The following is an 18,374-nucleotide window of genomic DNA, read 5'->3' as shown; positions in this document are numbered from 1 at the left end:
GTCCCCCTTTTCTTTTATGTGCTATGGCACTGCATGCACTCTATTGTCCGGCATTTCTAAAGCTTGCATGTAAGCAGCATGTATGGAGGGGTGTGCCGTACATTTCACTTGACTAAAGCCTGCCTATAGTGGTCCAGTTTCTGCTTGGGCAGCACTTCTGGACATTTACATTACAAAACATGTCCATTTCACCCAGGGGTATAAAAAGAGTGGTCTTGGCACAGGGTTACTACAGATAGCAACAGGCAAACCTTCACCATGGGAAAGGTAAGTTGAAAGCATTCAGTGGGATGATTGGGGTAGCTCATCTTTATAAAGTCTGCTGTCATAGCCCTTTTGAACTTATGTTTACATTTATCAGAAAGGTTTATTTCAGAGTTCCTTGGTGGTTTATGGTGTTGCATTTACATCTTCAGGGACCTCAATATCTAGCTTGATATTTGTTTCTTTGGAGATTTATGCTCTTGGTAAGTTCCTGTGGGATTTGGCCATAGAGTTCCAATTTCTGTCCCAAAGAGCTGAGTGTAACTGTAAATCAGTGCTATGTGTGCGAGTAAGTGCAGGCTGTCAACATGAAACTGGGTCCGGCGTGTTAGATTGTGTCTTTTAATAACAAAAAGGGGATAGAGAAATATGGAATAATGGCTGCATGACAAAACTTATTTTATGTGCTCCAAATATGACACATACTCATCTTTCCACCGGACTGGAGTCATATCACTGTTAGACTGCTGGAAGGGGTGCAGATAGCAAAACATCCATTTCTAACTCTTTGACGATAAACTGGAAGTTGGTTATTTTAACCCGTGTGTTTGTAACTGGTTATAACTGGTTTCTTTTGTCCAGAGTCCCAATAATAAGTCAGCAGCTTGTTTATAAGTTAAGTTTTGAATGAACAGATTATTCACTGCACAGGGAATCATGTACTGAATCACTTTTTCTTCTTAATACATAGAAAATCCAGGGTGGTGAGATGACTGGCATATTTCTATCACTGTTTCCTCTGTTGTACATTTTATTTCCCATTGGTTTCTGTGATCTTATGGTATGTCACACTCTTTAGTACTAGGGCCAAACAGTACAGAATAATGGGGATTGTGGAAGAGAGGTGAAAAAGAGAGTGCAGGCAGGAAGAATAAAGCACAGCATTATGAATACAAAGCAATGCTGTATATTACTTTAAATGATCTCTCTGCCCATTTTACTGTATATCCAACTTATCCACTTTGGGATAGTGAGTTGAGGGTGCTTATCCAAACAGCACTAGCTGTAAGGCAGAAAACAGCCAGGAATTATTTTTCCTTATATTGTTTAGTACATTAAGAGCAGTGAAAACTCACCCACCAGTCTTTTTCTGAATCTTTTTATTATGCAAGAGGTTTACAAGAAGTTGCACATTTGCCAAAAACTTTTGTGTTCACTCTTTAATTTAATATTGTTTTCATCAGTATGCTGCTGCTGGAGTATGTGAATTTCCCCTTGGGATTAATAAAGTATCTATCTATCTATCTATCTATCTATCTATCTATCTATCTATCTATCTATCTATCTATCTATCTATCTATCTATCTATCTATCTATCTATCTATCTATCTATCTATCTAAAGCAGTGGTCGTCAGTTGTGGGATGCTTGTTCCTCATCGGGACCACTACAGTTAACATCTTACCAAACTAATGAAAACCTCAAAGTATATGGAAAGTATAAGGAAAGCCGAGTGCATGATGAAAACTATTAAGGTTTAGCTACTGAGGGCAGGTTGCTGAAGGCATGAAGGCAGCATCACAAACCATTGTGTTCCTCCACCTCCTATATGGAAATCTAGAATAAAACAGAGCAGAATTTTTTGTTGTATTGCTTTCATTTTACGTTTCATTATGTTATGCTTTGTTATATTATGTTATGGGTGACATAAGTGTGTGGTATATCCATCTACTGTATTTGCTAAACCCTGTTGTTCTAATGCAGAGTTGCATGGAGCTAAGCTAACATTGCATGCTAGTTCATCACAGGGTACCTTCACATACACATACATACCCCTTGGAGTCATTAGTCAGTGTAACATCAATGTCTTTGAGATGTCAAAAGAAACCAGGAGAAAATACACATAGCCACGTGGAGAATGAGAAAGGTCACAAAGTGGCTTCCCAGGAATTCACAACCAAGAATCTGAAGCCATACGTAACTGATGCATCATAAATTCCATTATGGGCATCAGTGAAGAGCCCATCAATCTATTTATTCCATTACAGGGTCACAGGGAGCAAATCTGCAACCACTTATAGATGGACATGAAGTCAGGACACACACAAGCACATTTAACATCCACAGGGCAATTGATCTAACATGCCTGCCCTTGTAAAGTGGAAGGAAATGACTGTATCTAAAGAACATTTGTCACTTGGATGGGAACTGAGCACAGGTCCTGGGGGTAATAAGGTGACAGGAGTGATCACTGTACCACTAGACTTCCCAAAAATTAAAAATATAAAGAATAAGCTACGTTACTGATTTTAGCAAATGAGGTTATATAAAAAATAAACTGTTATGTTTGAAGGAATTCAGGACATGGTCTTTTTTTATTTCTAACCCTGCTTCTTTGCCTTCACCGAATTTGCAGATCACCTTCTACGAGGACAAGAACTTCCAGGGACGTTCATATGAGTGCAGCAGTGACTGTGCTGATATGCACTCCTACTTCAGCCGCTGCAACTCCATTCGCGTGGACAGCGGTTACTGGATGCTGTATGAGAAGCCCAACTACATGGGATACCAGTACTTTCTACACAGGGGGGAGTACCCTGACTATCACCGCTGGATGGGCTACAACGACTGCATCAGGTCCTGCCGCATGATTCCACAAGTAAGCTCTGTTAAACATCATTCTAATCACAGTACATACAAGCACAGGTTTCATATATAGCTCCTTTACATGGGTTGATTTACAACTGCAGAGCTATAAATTTAGAGTTGGGGATGCATTGCTAAAGAGGTTCCATTAAACATGATGAGCCTTGTAAGTTATTTTTTTTATGGAATACCTCTTCGTTATTAAATATAATCAGCTCACTTTGGAGCAGCCTTACTGACATTGCTTCTTGTGAATGATAGTGTCACGCACTTATCAGCAGCTTTGCAGCACCTAACTCTTATGCACTACTCTTATATTTACAGTACCGTGGCTCTTATAGAATGAAGATTTATGAGAGACCTGACTTTGGGGGCCAGATGATGGAGTTCACAGATGACTGCCCCAATGTCTACGACCGTTTCCGCTACAACGACATTTTCTCCTGTAACGTGATGGAGGGATACTGGATCTTCTATGAACATGCAAATTACAGGGGCCGACAGTACTTCCTGAGACCTGGTGAATACAGGCGATTCAGCGATTGGGGAGGCTTCAGCTCCACTATTGGCTCTTTCCGTCGTATGAGAGAAGGATTTATGTAATCCTTATCAGAAATAAATTGTACTTTAAAATTTATGGAAGTAAATGCTCTTTAAAAAATTATGAACTATTTTGTTTTGCATCCTCACTTTTCCTTTGACGAGAACTCTGTCCAAATTTGGTGTCCAGTGTTTCCCCACAGCCCAGTGTAGCTGAATTTGTTGGGGTTTTTCAAAATTCTACAGCCTCAGCTTCACTGAAAAGTTCCAGCACCAAGCGTGAAACATATATTAAAAATTCCACAGTCCAAGTGTCTTACAAGTTTTAGTGAAATTCAAAGCAAAAACAGCTCACATAAAAACTAAGAGAAATACTGTACATACAAGAAAAAGAAATCTTCTTGCCTATGATGTTTCTGTTAAGGCTTACATAACTTGGTTACATCTCTTAAAGTTTCTATATTGTTCACTAATTAATACATATACAAACGCAACATATGTACAGTATACATGACATAAGGTCAGAAAACGTTATGCCATTGTAACTGTATATTTGTAACTAAATCTATTATGTCTAACAGTACATTTTACTACCTAATTATGAAACTGAGTAACATTCTGCTATCACATTACAAATAGAGCTAAGTGTTTTGCCAAGGGTAACCTTTTGGCCTGGGTAAAAATATTTTCCAATTAATCGTTATTATTCATGTAAAAAATGTGTTATCAATTCTTAATGTCTCAAGATCGATCTAGTGGATATCTATCCTGCTCTATTACTATATGCAGATTTTTTACTTATCTTCAATTTTGGCACGAAGATAAGCAAAAATCTACATAAAGAACTTCTCAAAAACTGCCATCTTTGACTCTTAAATCTGATGTATGGCTTTACTACGGATTCAGACAGTGCATCGGTAAAGCACAGCTGGATAAAACCAAAGCCACATGTAAGCTGTGCAACTCAGAAGTTAAGTATTGTGGTAACTCAACAAATTTGAAAAATCTCAGTCGACATCCGAGTACAAACGAGTACACTGGAGACAACGTTTAAATCCAAGCTTAATTCGTCTCATGCCAAAAACATAACTATCTACAGTATAGCAAATTTTATCTGTAAAGCAATGAGACCCTACACTGTTGTTGACAACGAGGGCTATCAACAAATGATACAGATTTTGGAACCGCGGTGTACTATACCAACAGGAAATCAAATGAATGAAGTCATTGTACCTAGGGTTTGTGAAGATCTTAAGCAAAACATCGCCACGTCTCTCAGGTCATTGGAGAGAACAGCCCTAACCTGTGACAGCTGGACATTCAGGGCAGCTGACAATCACATTTCATTACATTGAAAACAATTGGGAGCCTGTGGATGATGTGTTGAAGACAAGCACGATGCACGCCAGTCACACCTGGAGCAACTTCACTGCCTATACCAGTGTGCAGACCTGCTGAGATACTTCCCATTGTTCCCCAAATCCATTTAGCATCTCCAATGTACAGTTTCTTTGCTTAATCACATCAGTCACAAGTTTGAGTGCTGGCCAAGTGCCATAAACATGGCTTCTTTCAGCGCATAGCTACAGTAGCTGTACTACTACGTTGGAAAAATGTTTGCAATGCACCTCACTCAGCCAAGCAAGCAGGAGATTGTTGGAATCTTAAGGCAGCCAGTGATACAAAGCAGCCAACTTAAAGTAGCTGTATAAGTTGTACTGCACAGATCATATTAGTGGAGTTGTTAGTCATGATGGCGGTTCTTTTTCTTTAATGTTCCATTCATCCAACGCTACAGTCAACAAGTCTCAGCACTAGATCTTCCTTTTAAAACATTTCCCTTTTTCGTCTGAGGATGAAGTGTGAGGACACATTTTTGCGACTAATTAACGTGACTGTTACATGTGAGCAACTGTATGTGTAACTTGTAGAATTATAGAAAGGCACAAATCTTCTGGCTGTATCTTTAATTTTGACTAATTCAAGATTAGTTTACAATATCCAATAGGGGAATAAACTTGGCTAATAGGTTACTGAATAACATTTATTACTTAAGAAGCAATATTTCATTTTTTAAGTATTACTTGCTAGATGATATAGGTATTTTATAAAGCCACTGCATTGTATTAAAACAAGGAGCCCCCCATATGTGTGGACTCTGATATGGCAATTGCTAAATTATGGTGAATTCTGAATGAGTGCAGTGCTGTGAAAAAGTTTTTTTTTTTTGCAATGACATTTTGTTCCACATTTTCCAAATAATGGTGTTAACTGTTTATTACTAATTAAATACTGATTCTTAAATGTCATTCCATCTCTTAGGCATATGTTATAAGGACACAGTGCAGACACCTTTCAGATAAAGGTTTACTGAAATCTGACACATTATATTAAAGTTTTCAGTACATTGTTAAGTAATCTCTAAAAAAGTCAGTACTTCAAATATATCAGTGAATGTGAATTAAATACAAATTAAATCAATATTAAATCAAATCGGGACATCAGTGCCAATACCCAGCCCTAGTAACCTTATTCTTCCCTTTTTACTTTTTATTTTGTAGACCAGAACAAAATGTCTCAAATTCCTGCAATATCCATCATATATTACACTGCTTTTTATATCTATTACCATAGGCTACAAGACTGAATACCAGAAAGGGGAGAAGAAGTAACAAATTTTTTCATCATATATTACAGATAATATGCCCAAAATAAAAGCAGAATATGAATGGGAGTGTGCATCCTGATAATAAGCAGTTCATCTCTTGTCCACATGCTTACTACAAGGTGGCTCTTGGTCTTAGTATGTTCAACTAGTCTGTGGTCCGGCCTGACCCTTGATGGCCTCTCTTCAGGATGAAATATATGAGAAACAGGCAACCTGACCCGTCTGCAACGGGAAATTCTAATTGTCTCTTGCACAACTCTTGCATAATGGGGGTGTCAGTGATTCATCTCAGGCAGACACAGCTCCATCCAAGCCCATGCTTTTCTTCTGAGTGACTCAGAGAATGTAAAGTGTCCCTACACACTTGGCCCACTCTTGTCATCTCCGACACAGATGGCTCAAAAGCGCAACTAGTCTTGTCTGATCTAGTAGGGTCATAAATGTGCAAAATCATCACTCATTATACAGTACATCTTCTTTTCCTTTCAAATGACATATTATTAGACATTAACTTTTATTTCTGTTTAAACAATTAAAACTATGATACTGTTAAAAAAATGTTAACCTACATGCTAGATATTATTTTCTATCACACTGAGCCATAAAGATTTTCCATTACACATTAGCTTTAGGGGATAAAAAAAATCCTCCATTATGTATGAAGTGAATGTGAAAATTATGTTCTACACAAATTAAGTAAGCAAATTTATTATTAACATGAACTTTTTAAAACTGGCTCTTACAAACAGGTTTATACTAGGAAGAAATTTAAACAAAACAAAAAAAATATCCAGAACAAGATATTACTTTTTTTTTTTTATGAAATCCTTCCACATAAAACAGAAAATGCATGAGCAGTCCTCCAAAAACTTATGCAAAAGGCCAGAACTGCCCTTTACTCAGGTCTGAACCCTCTTGATTGGCCTCACCCCAAGCAGCCTGGCCACCAAACTCAAAAGGCAGGCTATCCTGATCTATTGCTAAGATGTTGAAAATGGCAGGCCACAAAGGCAGGGAAAAAACGAGTTAGAAGATGAAGCATAAGTAAGCAAATATGTCAGTTAAAACAAGAAAATCAATCCTATCGTTCATCTAAACCAAAGTGTAATTGAAAAATCAAAATTTGAAACACAGTCATTTAATAGTTTTCCATAAACTCTAAACCAAAAATGCACAAGACCTTTTAAAGAAAGTATCAATAATCTTAGACAACAGGAGCTCTGCTGTCAGCTTAAAGTGGTTGTGCTGATGATGTAGCTTGGCGCAATTTTCAGAAATCTTCACTTAGCAAACCAAGAGTGCATCCTAAACCTCAGGTGCTCATTATAGCAGCAGCCAAAAAATGCTATTGCAGCAGTTTCAGTATATAACAGAAATAATTTCTATCACTTCTATAGCTTTATAGTCACACATAAAAATAACAGCATCCTTATATAACTGTGGAAATTTTATAAAAGTTGCCTCCAGAGCCCCTAAATGAGGATAATGCTCTTAAATAATAAAAAGCCTCAAAATGTTTAACAAAATGGAGAAAAGGAAAACAATGAAACCTCTGATCCAACACAAAACAGGAATGATTTTTATATTTAAAACTTTAATTAAATGAATTCAACATGTAACAATAAAAAACAGGATAGTAACTAAAAGTAGCAAAATAAGGTAAGATGCCTAAAGGCAAACGAATCCAATAACAACACCAACCAGAAACAGTTCTATGTAGTAAATGTAGTAAAGTCGAAAGCCAGGAATCCAATAATTCACAAAAACAAAATGAATCAAAAACCAACCACAATATCACAAGCCACACTAAATAAAAACCCAATCTATCTATCTATCTACACTATATCTATTATATAATAAAACACTCAGGTCTGTGTGTCCAGTCATCAAGAGTAATCTGATTGATCAGTTTGTCTTTGGTGTGAATAGTCAGTTTGGTTTTGGTGATGCGAAGAGAAATTAAGTGTGAGTGGGAGACTTATGAGATACAAGGTGAGAGAGTCATCTTCAGTGACAGAAAGTATAAAACTGCACCAGAGGTGAGAAAGGTGCCTCGAAAATAATGACACAGTCCAAGATGCTGGCTTTACAGGAACATAGCAGAGAGAGGAGGTGCCAGTTAAGAGACGTTCAGATACACACACAAATACAGAGAAAAGGAGCTGAAAGGACACGTAGGGCAATAGATGGCAAATATTTTAAAATTATTCTATTACCTGTCTTCAGAAGCTACTGCGGTTAGTAGCAAAGAAAATCTAAAAATTACAAAAGTACAAATTTCAAACTAAAATGAAAAACAGAATTAATAACAATATACAAAATTGTATATAACAGAAAGACTGCATAAACAAAAACTCAAATCAAGCCATGGCAACAACACTAGCTGAAGCAACAATTTTAGCTGTGAGAAAATTAGTAATAAATACACAAATTCCACAATAAAATGAAAGAAAATACAATGTACAAAAATTATAACATGTATTACATAAACTTATATAAATATTTTTAAATTTGTGAAGATGGAATTATGCCCAGAAGATACTCAATTAAGCTCAGCTAGGCCCAAATACTACCTGCTACATTCAGCTAGGGTAAGCCCCAAAAGTGGGGAGTTCGAAAAACAACTCAAAATGTCCACAATACTATCCAAAAGCCCCACAAAAGGGAAGATAACCAGCCAACCCTCAAACTGTGAACAAAATGGTAGCAAATAATGTTTATAAACTTAAAATTTGTCTACAAAAAAAAAGAAGAGTTCTCAAAACAGCAAAAAGAGACAAAAGGAATTGCCTGAAAATGTAATCCACAGCAAACACGTCCAAATGCACAACCCAGAATCAAAAGCAACAACTTCCCAAAAACCAGTAAATCCAAACAGAAACGGTAATACTCAGAACTCCACAATAAACAAATGATCTCCTACTCCTGAGTCCTCTCTACTGACTTAATTTAAATAGTCAGTGGTAGGACTCAGGAGTAGCGATGTCAGGGTGGCTCTACCTCCTGGGGCTCCACCCTCAAAGAATAAGGAACAAACACAGTACACAATTAAATGGTAATAAACAAAATCGATGAAAATAACGTAAGAATATGAAAAATAATTGCATAAAAACCACAATGAAATACAAACAAAATTAAAACACAACAGTGATGATTACATTAAATTTCTAATTGGTGGCTGTTATAACAGGAACTAATTAAAAATTGAAATAACATAACTTTTCACACCGCTCTCAGATACTCTGAATTCAATTCAAAGTCCTAGATGTAGCGTGCTGTATTTGACAGCTTTCATTTTATGTGGGAATCTTTATGCGTTCCATTAGGGTGCTGTACTTAGATGTGTGTATGTTAATCAAGTCCCCTAAATACAAACCTTCAAGTTATCAGTTTTTAAAGACAAAAATGTGCATGTCCAATAAATTAAAAATTATTTAAATAAGATAAGTGAAAAGTTAAATATTGCACCATAATTTAAAATTTCGAGGCCACGCTGTTATTACTTACATTCTCAGTCACATCCTTGTCTCCTTTACAGGTGGTTTTGCTTTTGGCTGTATCGTTTTTTATGTTGAGTTAACATGCTTTATTTTAAGCTCAAGATGTCCAGAATTAAGCATAAAAGCAGCGGTGATGTACTGCTAATGAGGGCCAGGCGATAACTATGGAAACATAAGTGAAAATAATTGTGAAAGTATAGCGAGATGAAAAGATGGTCACCGTCACTTGTTCATTCGCTCGTTCCAAGTGTCTGTGATTCTCTGTGTAAAGAAAAACTTCCTAATGTTTGTGTGAAATTTACCCTTACCAAGTTTCCAACTGTGTCCCTGTGTTCTTGATGAAATTAAATGACAGTCCTGATCCACTGTACTAATTCCCTTCATAATTTTAAACACTTCAATCATGTCACCTCTTAATCTTCTTTTGCTTGAACTGAAAAGGCTCAACTCTTTTAGTCTTTCTTCATAATTCACCCCATGTAGCCCTGGAATCAGCCTAGTCGACTCTTCTTTGGACCTTTTCTAGGATTGCTATGTCCTTTTTGGAGCAGGAGTGCAGTGTATGGTGGGAGAATTCAAACACGAAGAAGAATTTCAGAGTGTTTTGCATAGTTGGGTTATTAAAAAGCTTCGAGTCCCAGGGTACCAACCTTGAATTGGGTGTGGTACGAGTTTGTTGCTTATTAGCTTGAGTGATAATGATGATTTGTAACATTTTCTACATTTTCTTTTGTATAAACTGTGCTTTGAAAACTGGAAAATGTCAGTGCATCCTGCTAGCAGATGTGAGAACCTGCTGCCGAATAAGTCAGGGTGTCTTGTTTAACATGCTCATTAGGCAAGAAGGGAAGTGAAGCTGCTATTTTAAAAAATGACATTTATAGAGAGCCTCATCTCTTTCTCTGATAGAAATCTTTTTCTTTCTTTCTTATTGAGAAAACATAATCTGCAACTAAGAAATGGAGCCATCTGGGTATGTTCACCAGCCTCTTGCTGTTGCTAATGGGACTAAATGTATTACTATGTACTTGCTGTTATAATTTTTAATGTAAATAAATATAGTTTGTGCATAAATAATTAAAGTCAGTGTAGCTGTAGAATGGGCTGTGATGTTAGGTTGTTCTTTCCTTGTCTAACTGTGGTCCCTTAATGACACAAGGAGACACCTTTAGAAAGTCCTCTAATAGTGATGAACTCTTCTAAAATAAAGGCTGGAAAGTAAAGACGGCCCCTGTCAGTGATCAGCCTGCTGTGGGGGTCGCAAGGATTATTACAGCATGGATAATTAAACAGGTTACAGGTAAGCTAATTAGAAAAGACCCTAACAAAGTTACGTAGTTGGCACCTTTCATTTTAGGTTCAGGCCATAGGTGATTAGATAGCACAAAAAAGAAACTTACAGTTGTTAAGTGTTATGCACCTTGATCATCAGAGTCACTCTTTTTTCCCCATTAAGATTGTCATAAAGGTACTGTATATGGATTTGTCTCTGTACCAACTGTAGAACTCAGAATCAGATAGATCATATATGTTGTCACTCACGTGCGCATGGAAGGCAGCAGGGTGGACTAGCTAATGCGGAAACGCAAGCACAGGGGGTAAGCAGGTGTGCTAATGCCTTTTCTCCCATTCTTACAGGAACAGTAATACCTAGTCCTCTTCCTCTTCCGGCTTCAGACCACGCCCCCTGACGACCTCACTTCTGCTTTCCCTCCAGATGACCCGCCTCTTCCTTTCCCTCAGCTATAAGAACCCAGCACCTTTGCTCAGCACTCAGTCCTTTTGTGACAGACTTCTCTGAGGAGTATCACCCAGCTCTTTTTTTCTTGACCCGAATCCTACAATATACAGGGTGGGTCCCTGAACCTTTTTCTTTGTGTTTGTCTCTCATTACAATGTGTAAGTCAGATATGGAGGAAGGCACTCCTGGATGTAGGAAAATGTAAGGAATAGAGAAAGGTTTTAGTCATCATAAGATTGTTGGCACGTTTATGTTTCTTATACAGCAAGAAGAAAGGGGTCAGTAAAAAGAAACATGATGTCATCAAAAATTAACGCACAAATGTTACTCTGCCAGTGACTATAGAGTGCTGAAAGGTAGAACACACAGTAGAATGTAAATGGTAGCAGTTTAATGAAATCATCTGTGAAGCAACCCTTGGGTAAGCATGCAAGGACAGGAGGGAGTGGATTAGTGAGAACACGTTGAGTGTTTGTTGAGTGAAATACCCCAGCAGGCTGAGGAAGCAGCTGATAAATGACACACAAAAGAGGCTTTTAATGTTATCAGGAAAAAAAATGGTATACAATAACACTGCAGTATGTCCATTAGAAGTAAGATGGGAGACACATAACATCACTAACTTGAAAAGGTAGGTAGAGCACTGGAAGGAACATTTTAGTGAAGTACTGAACTATGGAAGAAGTTAAGGAGACGATACTCCAGTATATTATAGACCATGATTATAGATTACTGTAACACATCCATCCAAAAGAAATTTACAGACCTTAAATAAGGTAAAGAATGTAAAAGCTGCAAAGGTTGACAGAATGCCAGTAGAGATTTTCAATGTAGACTTGAATGAAGTATCTGTTTAGGGATATATGGAAAAATGAGTGCCATTCTAAAGAGTGGAAGAAGGGAAATATTGTTAAGATCTCCAAGAGGTGCGATCTCAGTAATTGTGATACTTGATGGTGAATCACACTCTTGGCAATAGCAGTAAAGTTTTCAACAGGATGGTTTTGAAAAGAGTAATGGATCCTTTGGAGAAATTGCTCCGAACTGAACAGGCTGAATTTCAGCCTAAGAGGCCCTGTATTGATTATATCAGAGATGATAACAGTTGAGTAGAAAGTTGAATTTCATTCAATCTTATACCTGCATTTTGTAGATTATTATAAGGCATTTGATTCAGGGTAGAGAGGATATATCTGTAAAGCACAACCTGAGAATGATCTCTATAGGAATCGTATCAATCTGATTAAAGCAAGTTGTGATCACTTCTAATGCAGTGTGTTGCTGAGCTCAGATTCTGGTGTGTGGCAAAGATATCTTCTCTTGCCAGTCTTATTTTGGTAGCTCTTGACAGAATATTCAAGAGTATTAATTGAGAAATCAAGACAGGTAACTTAGGGACTAAACCAAACTTTCAAAGACCTAGATTATGCATATGATATCTGCTTTTTGTTTCATAAGTACATCAATATGTAGAGTAAAGAAAATCTATATTTGTTAATCAAAAAGGTGGATCTCCATATTAACCATGGTAGAGATGAGCATAAACAAGAGAAACAACAATATTATTAATTTGAAACATGAAGTGATAAGGATGGTAGATACCTTCACCTACATGGGTAGTGTTGACTCTAAGGAAGGGAGCTTTCTCAAAATTACATAAAATCTGACGGTATACCCGCTTACACAGGAATATAAAAATCAAACTATACACAGTAATACCTTCATGAAAGCATGTCCTCTTGTATAGCTGTTAGTCATAGTTAGTCAGCAGGAAGATCCAAAATTACAGACTTTTATTAACCGTTGTTCAAGACACATATGTAAGATCTGGTAGCCTAAGGTAATCACAAATGAGAATCTGTGGAAATAACTAGGGAGATATTAATATTGAATTTAAAAGATGCAAATTTGGTTGGATTGGTCATACATTATAGAATGATGTTAGGGAGACTTGTAAGGCCTAGAAATTCATACTGTTAGAAAGTGGAAAGAAGAGCTGGAATGAATTGAAGTATGCTTGCTAGTGACTGGGCCTAGGTGGAAGAGATTCAGGACTACCTATGATCCTGATGAAACAGTGGATTATTTATATTAATAATAATAATGAGTAAATAATCATAAAGCAAAATTTCTATTGGGAACAAATATCTATCTGTCTCCATTAAGCCTATGAAGGCTTAATGAGTGCCTCACAAATCCAACAGTCTTTGTTTGATTCCCAGGACAGCTTGCTGCTGCGTGAAGCTTACATGTTCCAATGCTGCAGGTTTTTTGGGTACTCTGTTTTTTCTCCCATATACCAAAGTAAGTGGATGTTTGACTAATTAATGATTCTAAATTGTGCGAATGTGTGTATGTGTGAGTGGCCCTTTGTTGGATTGGCAACTCCTCCTGAGTTGGTTCTCAGCTTGTACCCAATGCCACTGGGGTATCCTATGACTACCCAGCAACCTAAATTGGAATATGTAAGTTGAAGAAGGTTATGTTACTATACCACACTATTGTGGAGGGACGTCAAGAACACTCTTTACTAAAGTTGAACCAAATTCTGGGTTTTGGTAATCTAAAGCCAACACCAGACCTAAATATTACAGAGATGCAATGCTGAGGCCTAAACATTACAGAGATCAAGAAGTTCTTAAGGAAGACTGGGCCAGAGAAGAAGGCGAGCTGCCCTTACTGCACATATTTAATTCATGTACAGTAATTGCTGGGGGCAGCTACAAGTTGCCGAATTAAGACGTCATACTTTTTCACTCAATGATGCTGAATGCCATGGTTTTTCAAATGCATAAATACATTTTTCTTGAGTGTTAGTAGTCACATAATCCTACTTTTATTTATTATTATAACTTATTAAAGAGTAGGTGATGATAAAGTATGTCTAAGCATTTTAAACAATCTCAATGTAGGATGTTCCATCTCTGTATAATAAAGGAATGGGACAAAGTCATACAGTAGTTACAGAGTTTCTGAAAAAGGCAATAAAAACAAAGTCACAGATTCTGTCCTTGCGAAGTTAGTTCACAAAAGAATCATGTAGTCCTTTATCCATTCTGCCACAATACAATTCTGTCTACTCTTTTAAATGCTCTCCAGAAAAATGGTGTCTATCGACTTTCGCAAAATGTAAAGAAGCCTTTCTGTGATGTGAAACAAAGGTGCGGTTGAAGCTGAAATGTTTCTGCTGATATGGAAGTCCCAGTGATTACCATAACAAAGCGTACAGCTTTCACCCAGACATATAAGAGAGGAGTTTCAGGCACCAGTAGCATGACAGTGCATCGACTGAACGGCCATCATGGGAAAGGTAACCTGAAACAGAATGTGAAATGAGGGGGGCTGGATTTTTATAAACTTTTCGTGAAGGAACTGGATTGTCAGCCTTTTAAGTTGTCAACCTGTGATCACAGTGCACGAACACGGGGAAAGTTAAATATTTTGACAGGATGACTCAACACATAGACTTGATGCCTTAGCATGCCTCATGGTGGCCCGACCTTGTCTTTATAACAGTTTCATATGCAGTTTAATATGAAAGTCATATACCTCTATATTTTTTTTTGTAAATCTATTGTCTCAGTTTTGTTCCAGCTGTGTGTGAACACTGAACATGTACACTTATTTTATTTTATTTACAGATCATTTTCTACGAGGACAGGAACTTCCAAGGACGCTACTATGAATGTAGCAGTGACTGCACCGATTTGTACTCTTACTTCAACCGGTGCAACTCCATCCGAGTGGACAGTGGGTACTGGGTGGTCTACGAAAAATCCAACTATATGGGTTACCAGTACATCCTCAACCGTGGCGAGTATCCTGACTACCAGCACTGGATGGGCTACAACGACAGCATTAGGTCTTGCCGTATGATTCCACCAGTAAGTTGACTGCTCATTTTTATGCATGGAAGGTTAATTCTTAATTGAAGAATGCAACTAAAACTATATTTTTAATAATAAACCTTAAAAAAATACCATTTACGACCAGAGTTGAGGTTAACATGGTATATTTTCCAAGAATGAAGTGGTATTATGGATTACAGTTTAAATTCTCATTATCACATTACAATTATTGACTTAACTAGAATGTTTCTAAGCAAATAATATGTAAATGGGCAGACATTCCAGTTCACATAACATCTGAGGAGGCAAATGTGGCTTTCCACTCGGCAGCCCCTCCAGGTTCTCAGTGCACATGCTGGTGTGGAACACCTCTCAGTTTTTTACCAGAGATATGTGTAACTTTATTGCTTTACTTGATAGTTCATTTTACTTTAGAATTGCATTGATGCCAATTTTTTCTTTATAAGAAAAAATTAAGATTTTAAGTTTTACTTTGAAATATAACTTTTTAGTTGTATCATACATTAAAAGGATTTGATTAAGGAAGAGAATTTAATTTTAATTTAAGGGAGCAAAGTGAACTGAGGTGTGCATATAGGAACATTTATAATTAAACGTTCGATGCTTTAATTTTTTAGCACACTGTAAAGTATAACCTCTTGTTCAAGAGTTCAAAAGGAATTATATCTGTAGAGGGACAGAAGAGCCTTTGACAGCCAATCAAATGAGAACACTGCGATCATCACACGTGAAATGCAGCAGTGCATCCTGAAATGCATTTTGATTTTTCCTGTCACGTCTATTTAACGTTTTCACAAAAATATAGAAGTCTGTGTATAGGCGAGTCTTTACCTTGATTGTTTCAATATGTAATTTTTTTGACCACCATATGAACTTTTGATAGTGTAAAGACTTGGGTGTAACAGAGATATGAATATATTGATTGTTTTGCACAATAAACACTATAAATAACCACCTAATCAATAAGGAGTCTCATCTGCTTGCTGTTACACTAGCGATACTTTTACAGTTTACCAACTTCATGTTTGCAAGTGTTCAAGTGGCTAAGTCTGCTTTATTTTTAATTTTTAAGATTTATTTTAAGAATATTTTGTGAACTAGTGTAAGTGCCAGTGTAAGCCATGTTTGTTCACCGTGTAGTTTAATAGTTTAATTCACATTCATTTTCATTGGTCATTTCTTCCAATGTAAAAAACCGTAAGGACATTTAGGTGTAATCTGTGTACTTTTCCAGTGATGCATATTTGTAAGATGTAAATTGATGAACGCTAGGTGGCACTGTTGCCCCCTTTTTTCACAACAGACAGACACAGGAGGCGGGTTAAAACACCAAGAAGTTCTTTAATTTCTTCTTCAAATAGTGCCCTTCAAGCACCACCGTCACAAATATACAGGCAAGAAACACTAATCACAATAATAATAATCAACACGATTATCTATCTCTCTCTTTACATCTCCTCCAAACCTCCCAGGAAGCTCTGTCCTACACCTTCCGACTCCAGCTCACCTGCTGGACTCCCATCAGTCTTGATATAGTCCTTGACCCAGAAGTGCTTACATTCTTCCTCCCACGTGACTTGCCAGCACTTCCGAGTCAGATGGAGGACTTGAGTTTTCTTCAACCTGGAAGTATTTTGGGGCTTCCATCCTCGTGACTTGGGAGTACTTCCGGGCTATACGGAAAGTAAAAATCTTCAGGTCTTCCTGCAGCATCTCCTGGCGGCACACATGGTACTCAGCAGGGCTCCAGTTCCCATGATTCCTGCCCTGCAGGAATCCAGGGTATTGCAATGCTGCAGGGAAATCGCCTTTTAGCATCCTGGGGGAAGCAATGTCGACAAGCAGCTGCCTTCCCCCATTCTTCCATTCCAGGGGCATCCCGGTTGGGTTGAACTGGCTGTCTCCCACAAAGGGTTTAGAGAGAAATGTAAAAGTAAAGTAAGTAGTAATGTGATTACCTTTTCCAGGAAGTAACAAATAACCTATTACTGTTAGAATTTCAGAGAAGTAATGAATAATTTGTAATGCAGGATAAAATATGAGTCATGACCCAAAAAAGGGTTGTGGGTTGGTACCTTTTGGTCATGAGTTTAATGGTAATGGGTCACGGATAGTTTTCAAAGTGAGTCAACAGTTTTCAAAGTGAGTCGCCATGGGTTGATTACGCAATTGACATTGCTCTGTCAATCATCCTCAATTAGCCCTCCAGTGATCATCCACAGTTCTCCAAAGGGGGTCCTCCCCTTAAACAAGGAATAGGTCTCGAAGACCCTAAAAAGGGAAAGATTGGGTTGCGATAAAAATAAAGTTTAAGAAACCTTGTTGTAATGGCTTACTTTCTCAGAGTAACTACTACAAGCCTGTTTGACAGTAAAATTATAGATAAGAATTTACTCAGTAAATGGAAACCTTCAGTCTACAAAATAGCTTTAAGTGGATGGCACTTCACATGAAGTCTGAGGCTGATTCAGTAAGAAATGCAACACAGTATTACGGTAGAAATATTCCTTACTTCATTGATGCCATTAGTGAATTTCTTCTTTTATTTACAGTTCAGGGGATCACACAGGCTGAGAATCTATGAGAGACCTGACTTTGGAGGGCAGATGATGGAGTTCACAGATGACTGCCCTAATGTCTATGAACGTTTCCGCTACAATGACATTTTCTCCTGTAATGTGATGGAGGGCTATTGGATGTTCTATGAACAACCCAACTACAGGGGCCGACAATACTTCCTGAGACCTGGCGAATACAGACGATTCAGTGATTGGGGTGGCTTTAGTTCTAATATTGGCTCTTTCCGACACATAAGAGATGGATATATGTAAACAAGAGAATCTAAAAAAAGAATAAACCAGATAAATGAATTGTGCTTCTGACTTATTTTCTTAATGAAGCGTGCAGTAACATGTTGATTTGCTTTATTATTTTATAGCTTGATTGAAAATCACATTTTGTCGAACCATATTCCCTGATAATCTGCTATATAATAAAACACTAAGGTCTGTTTTTCCAGTCCCTCTGAGCAATCTGATTGGTCAGTTTAGCTTTGGTGTGATTCGAAGTGCGAGTGTGAGACACATGAGGAGGAGTAAAGTCGGATGAGATATACTGAGAGCTGCCTTCAAGTGTAAAAGTAGACAGGAGGCAAGGCAAGTCTCTTCGAAAATAATGAAAGAGTATGAGATGCTGGCTTTGCAGGAA

The 18,374-nt window shown here is 37.5% G+C and overlaps 2 protein-coding genes across 2 annotated transcripts; both read left to right on the top strand.

Moving 5' to 3' along the window:
- Positions 1 to 221: 221 nt before the first annotated feature.
- Positions 222 to 3,452, top strand: LOC114644973 (gamma-crystallin S-1-like). Its single transcript, XM_028792945.2, has 3 exons — positions 222 to 267; positions 2,620 to 2,862; positions 3,174 to 3,452. Exons 1-3 carry the CDS (start codon positions 259 to 261, stop codon positions 3,450 to 3,452), a joined length of 531 nt encoding a protein of 176 aa, XP_028648778.1. The 5' UTR covers positions 222 to 258.
- An 11,128-nt stretch (positions 3,453 to 14,580) lies between these two features.
- On the top strand, positions 14,581 to 17,998 carry LOC114644964 (gamma-crystallin M2-like). The gene is made up of 3 exons (XM_028792938.2): positions 14,581 to 14,608; positions 14,940 to 15,182; positions 17,720 to 17,998. Exons 1-3 carry the CDS (start codon positions 14,600 to 14,602, stop codon positions 17,996 to 17,998), a joined length of 531 nt encoding a protein of 176 aa, XP_028648771.2. The 5' UTR covers positions 14,581 to 14,599.
- The last annotated feature ends 376 nt before the right edge of the window (positions 17,999 to 18,374 follow it).

The sequence above is a fragment of the Erpetoichthys calabaricus genome, chromosome 2, assembly GCF_900747795.2.
Source record: "Erpetoichthys calabaricus chromosome 2, fErpCal1.3, whole genome shotgun sequence".
Classification (NCBI taxonomy): Eukaryota; Metazoa; Chordata; class Cladistia; order Polypteriformes; family Polypteridae; genus Erpetoichthys; species Erpetoichthys calabaricus.
Note: the sequence above shows the minus strand (reverse complement) of the source record. Positions and strands in the feature narration are given on the sequence as shown.

Excerpts from the sequence above, each read along its gene's own strand:
- LOC114644973 (XM_028792945.2), top strand. Across the intron at positions 2,863-3,173 it reads CCTGCCGCATGATTCCACAA|TACCGTGGCTCTTATAGAAT; the intron begins GTAAGCTCTGTT and ends TTATATTTACAG.
- LOC114644964 (XM_028792938.2), top strand. Across the intron at positions 15,183-17,719 it reads CTTGCCGTATGATTCCACCA|TTCAGGGGATCACACAGGCT; the intron begins GTAAGTTGACTG and ends TTTTATTTACAG.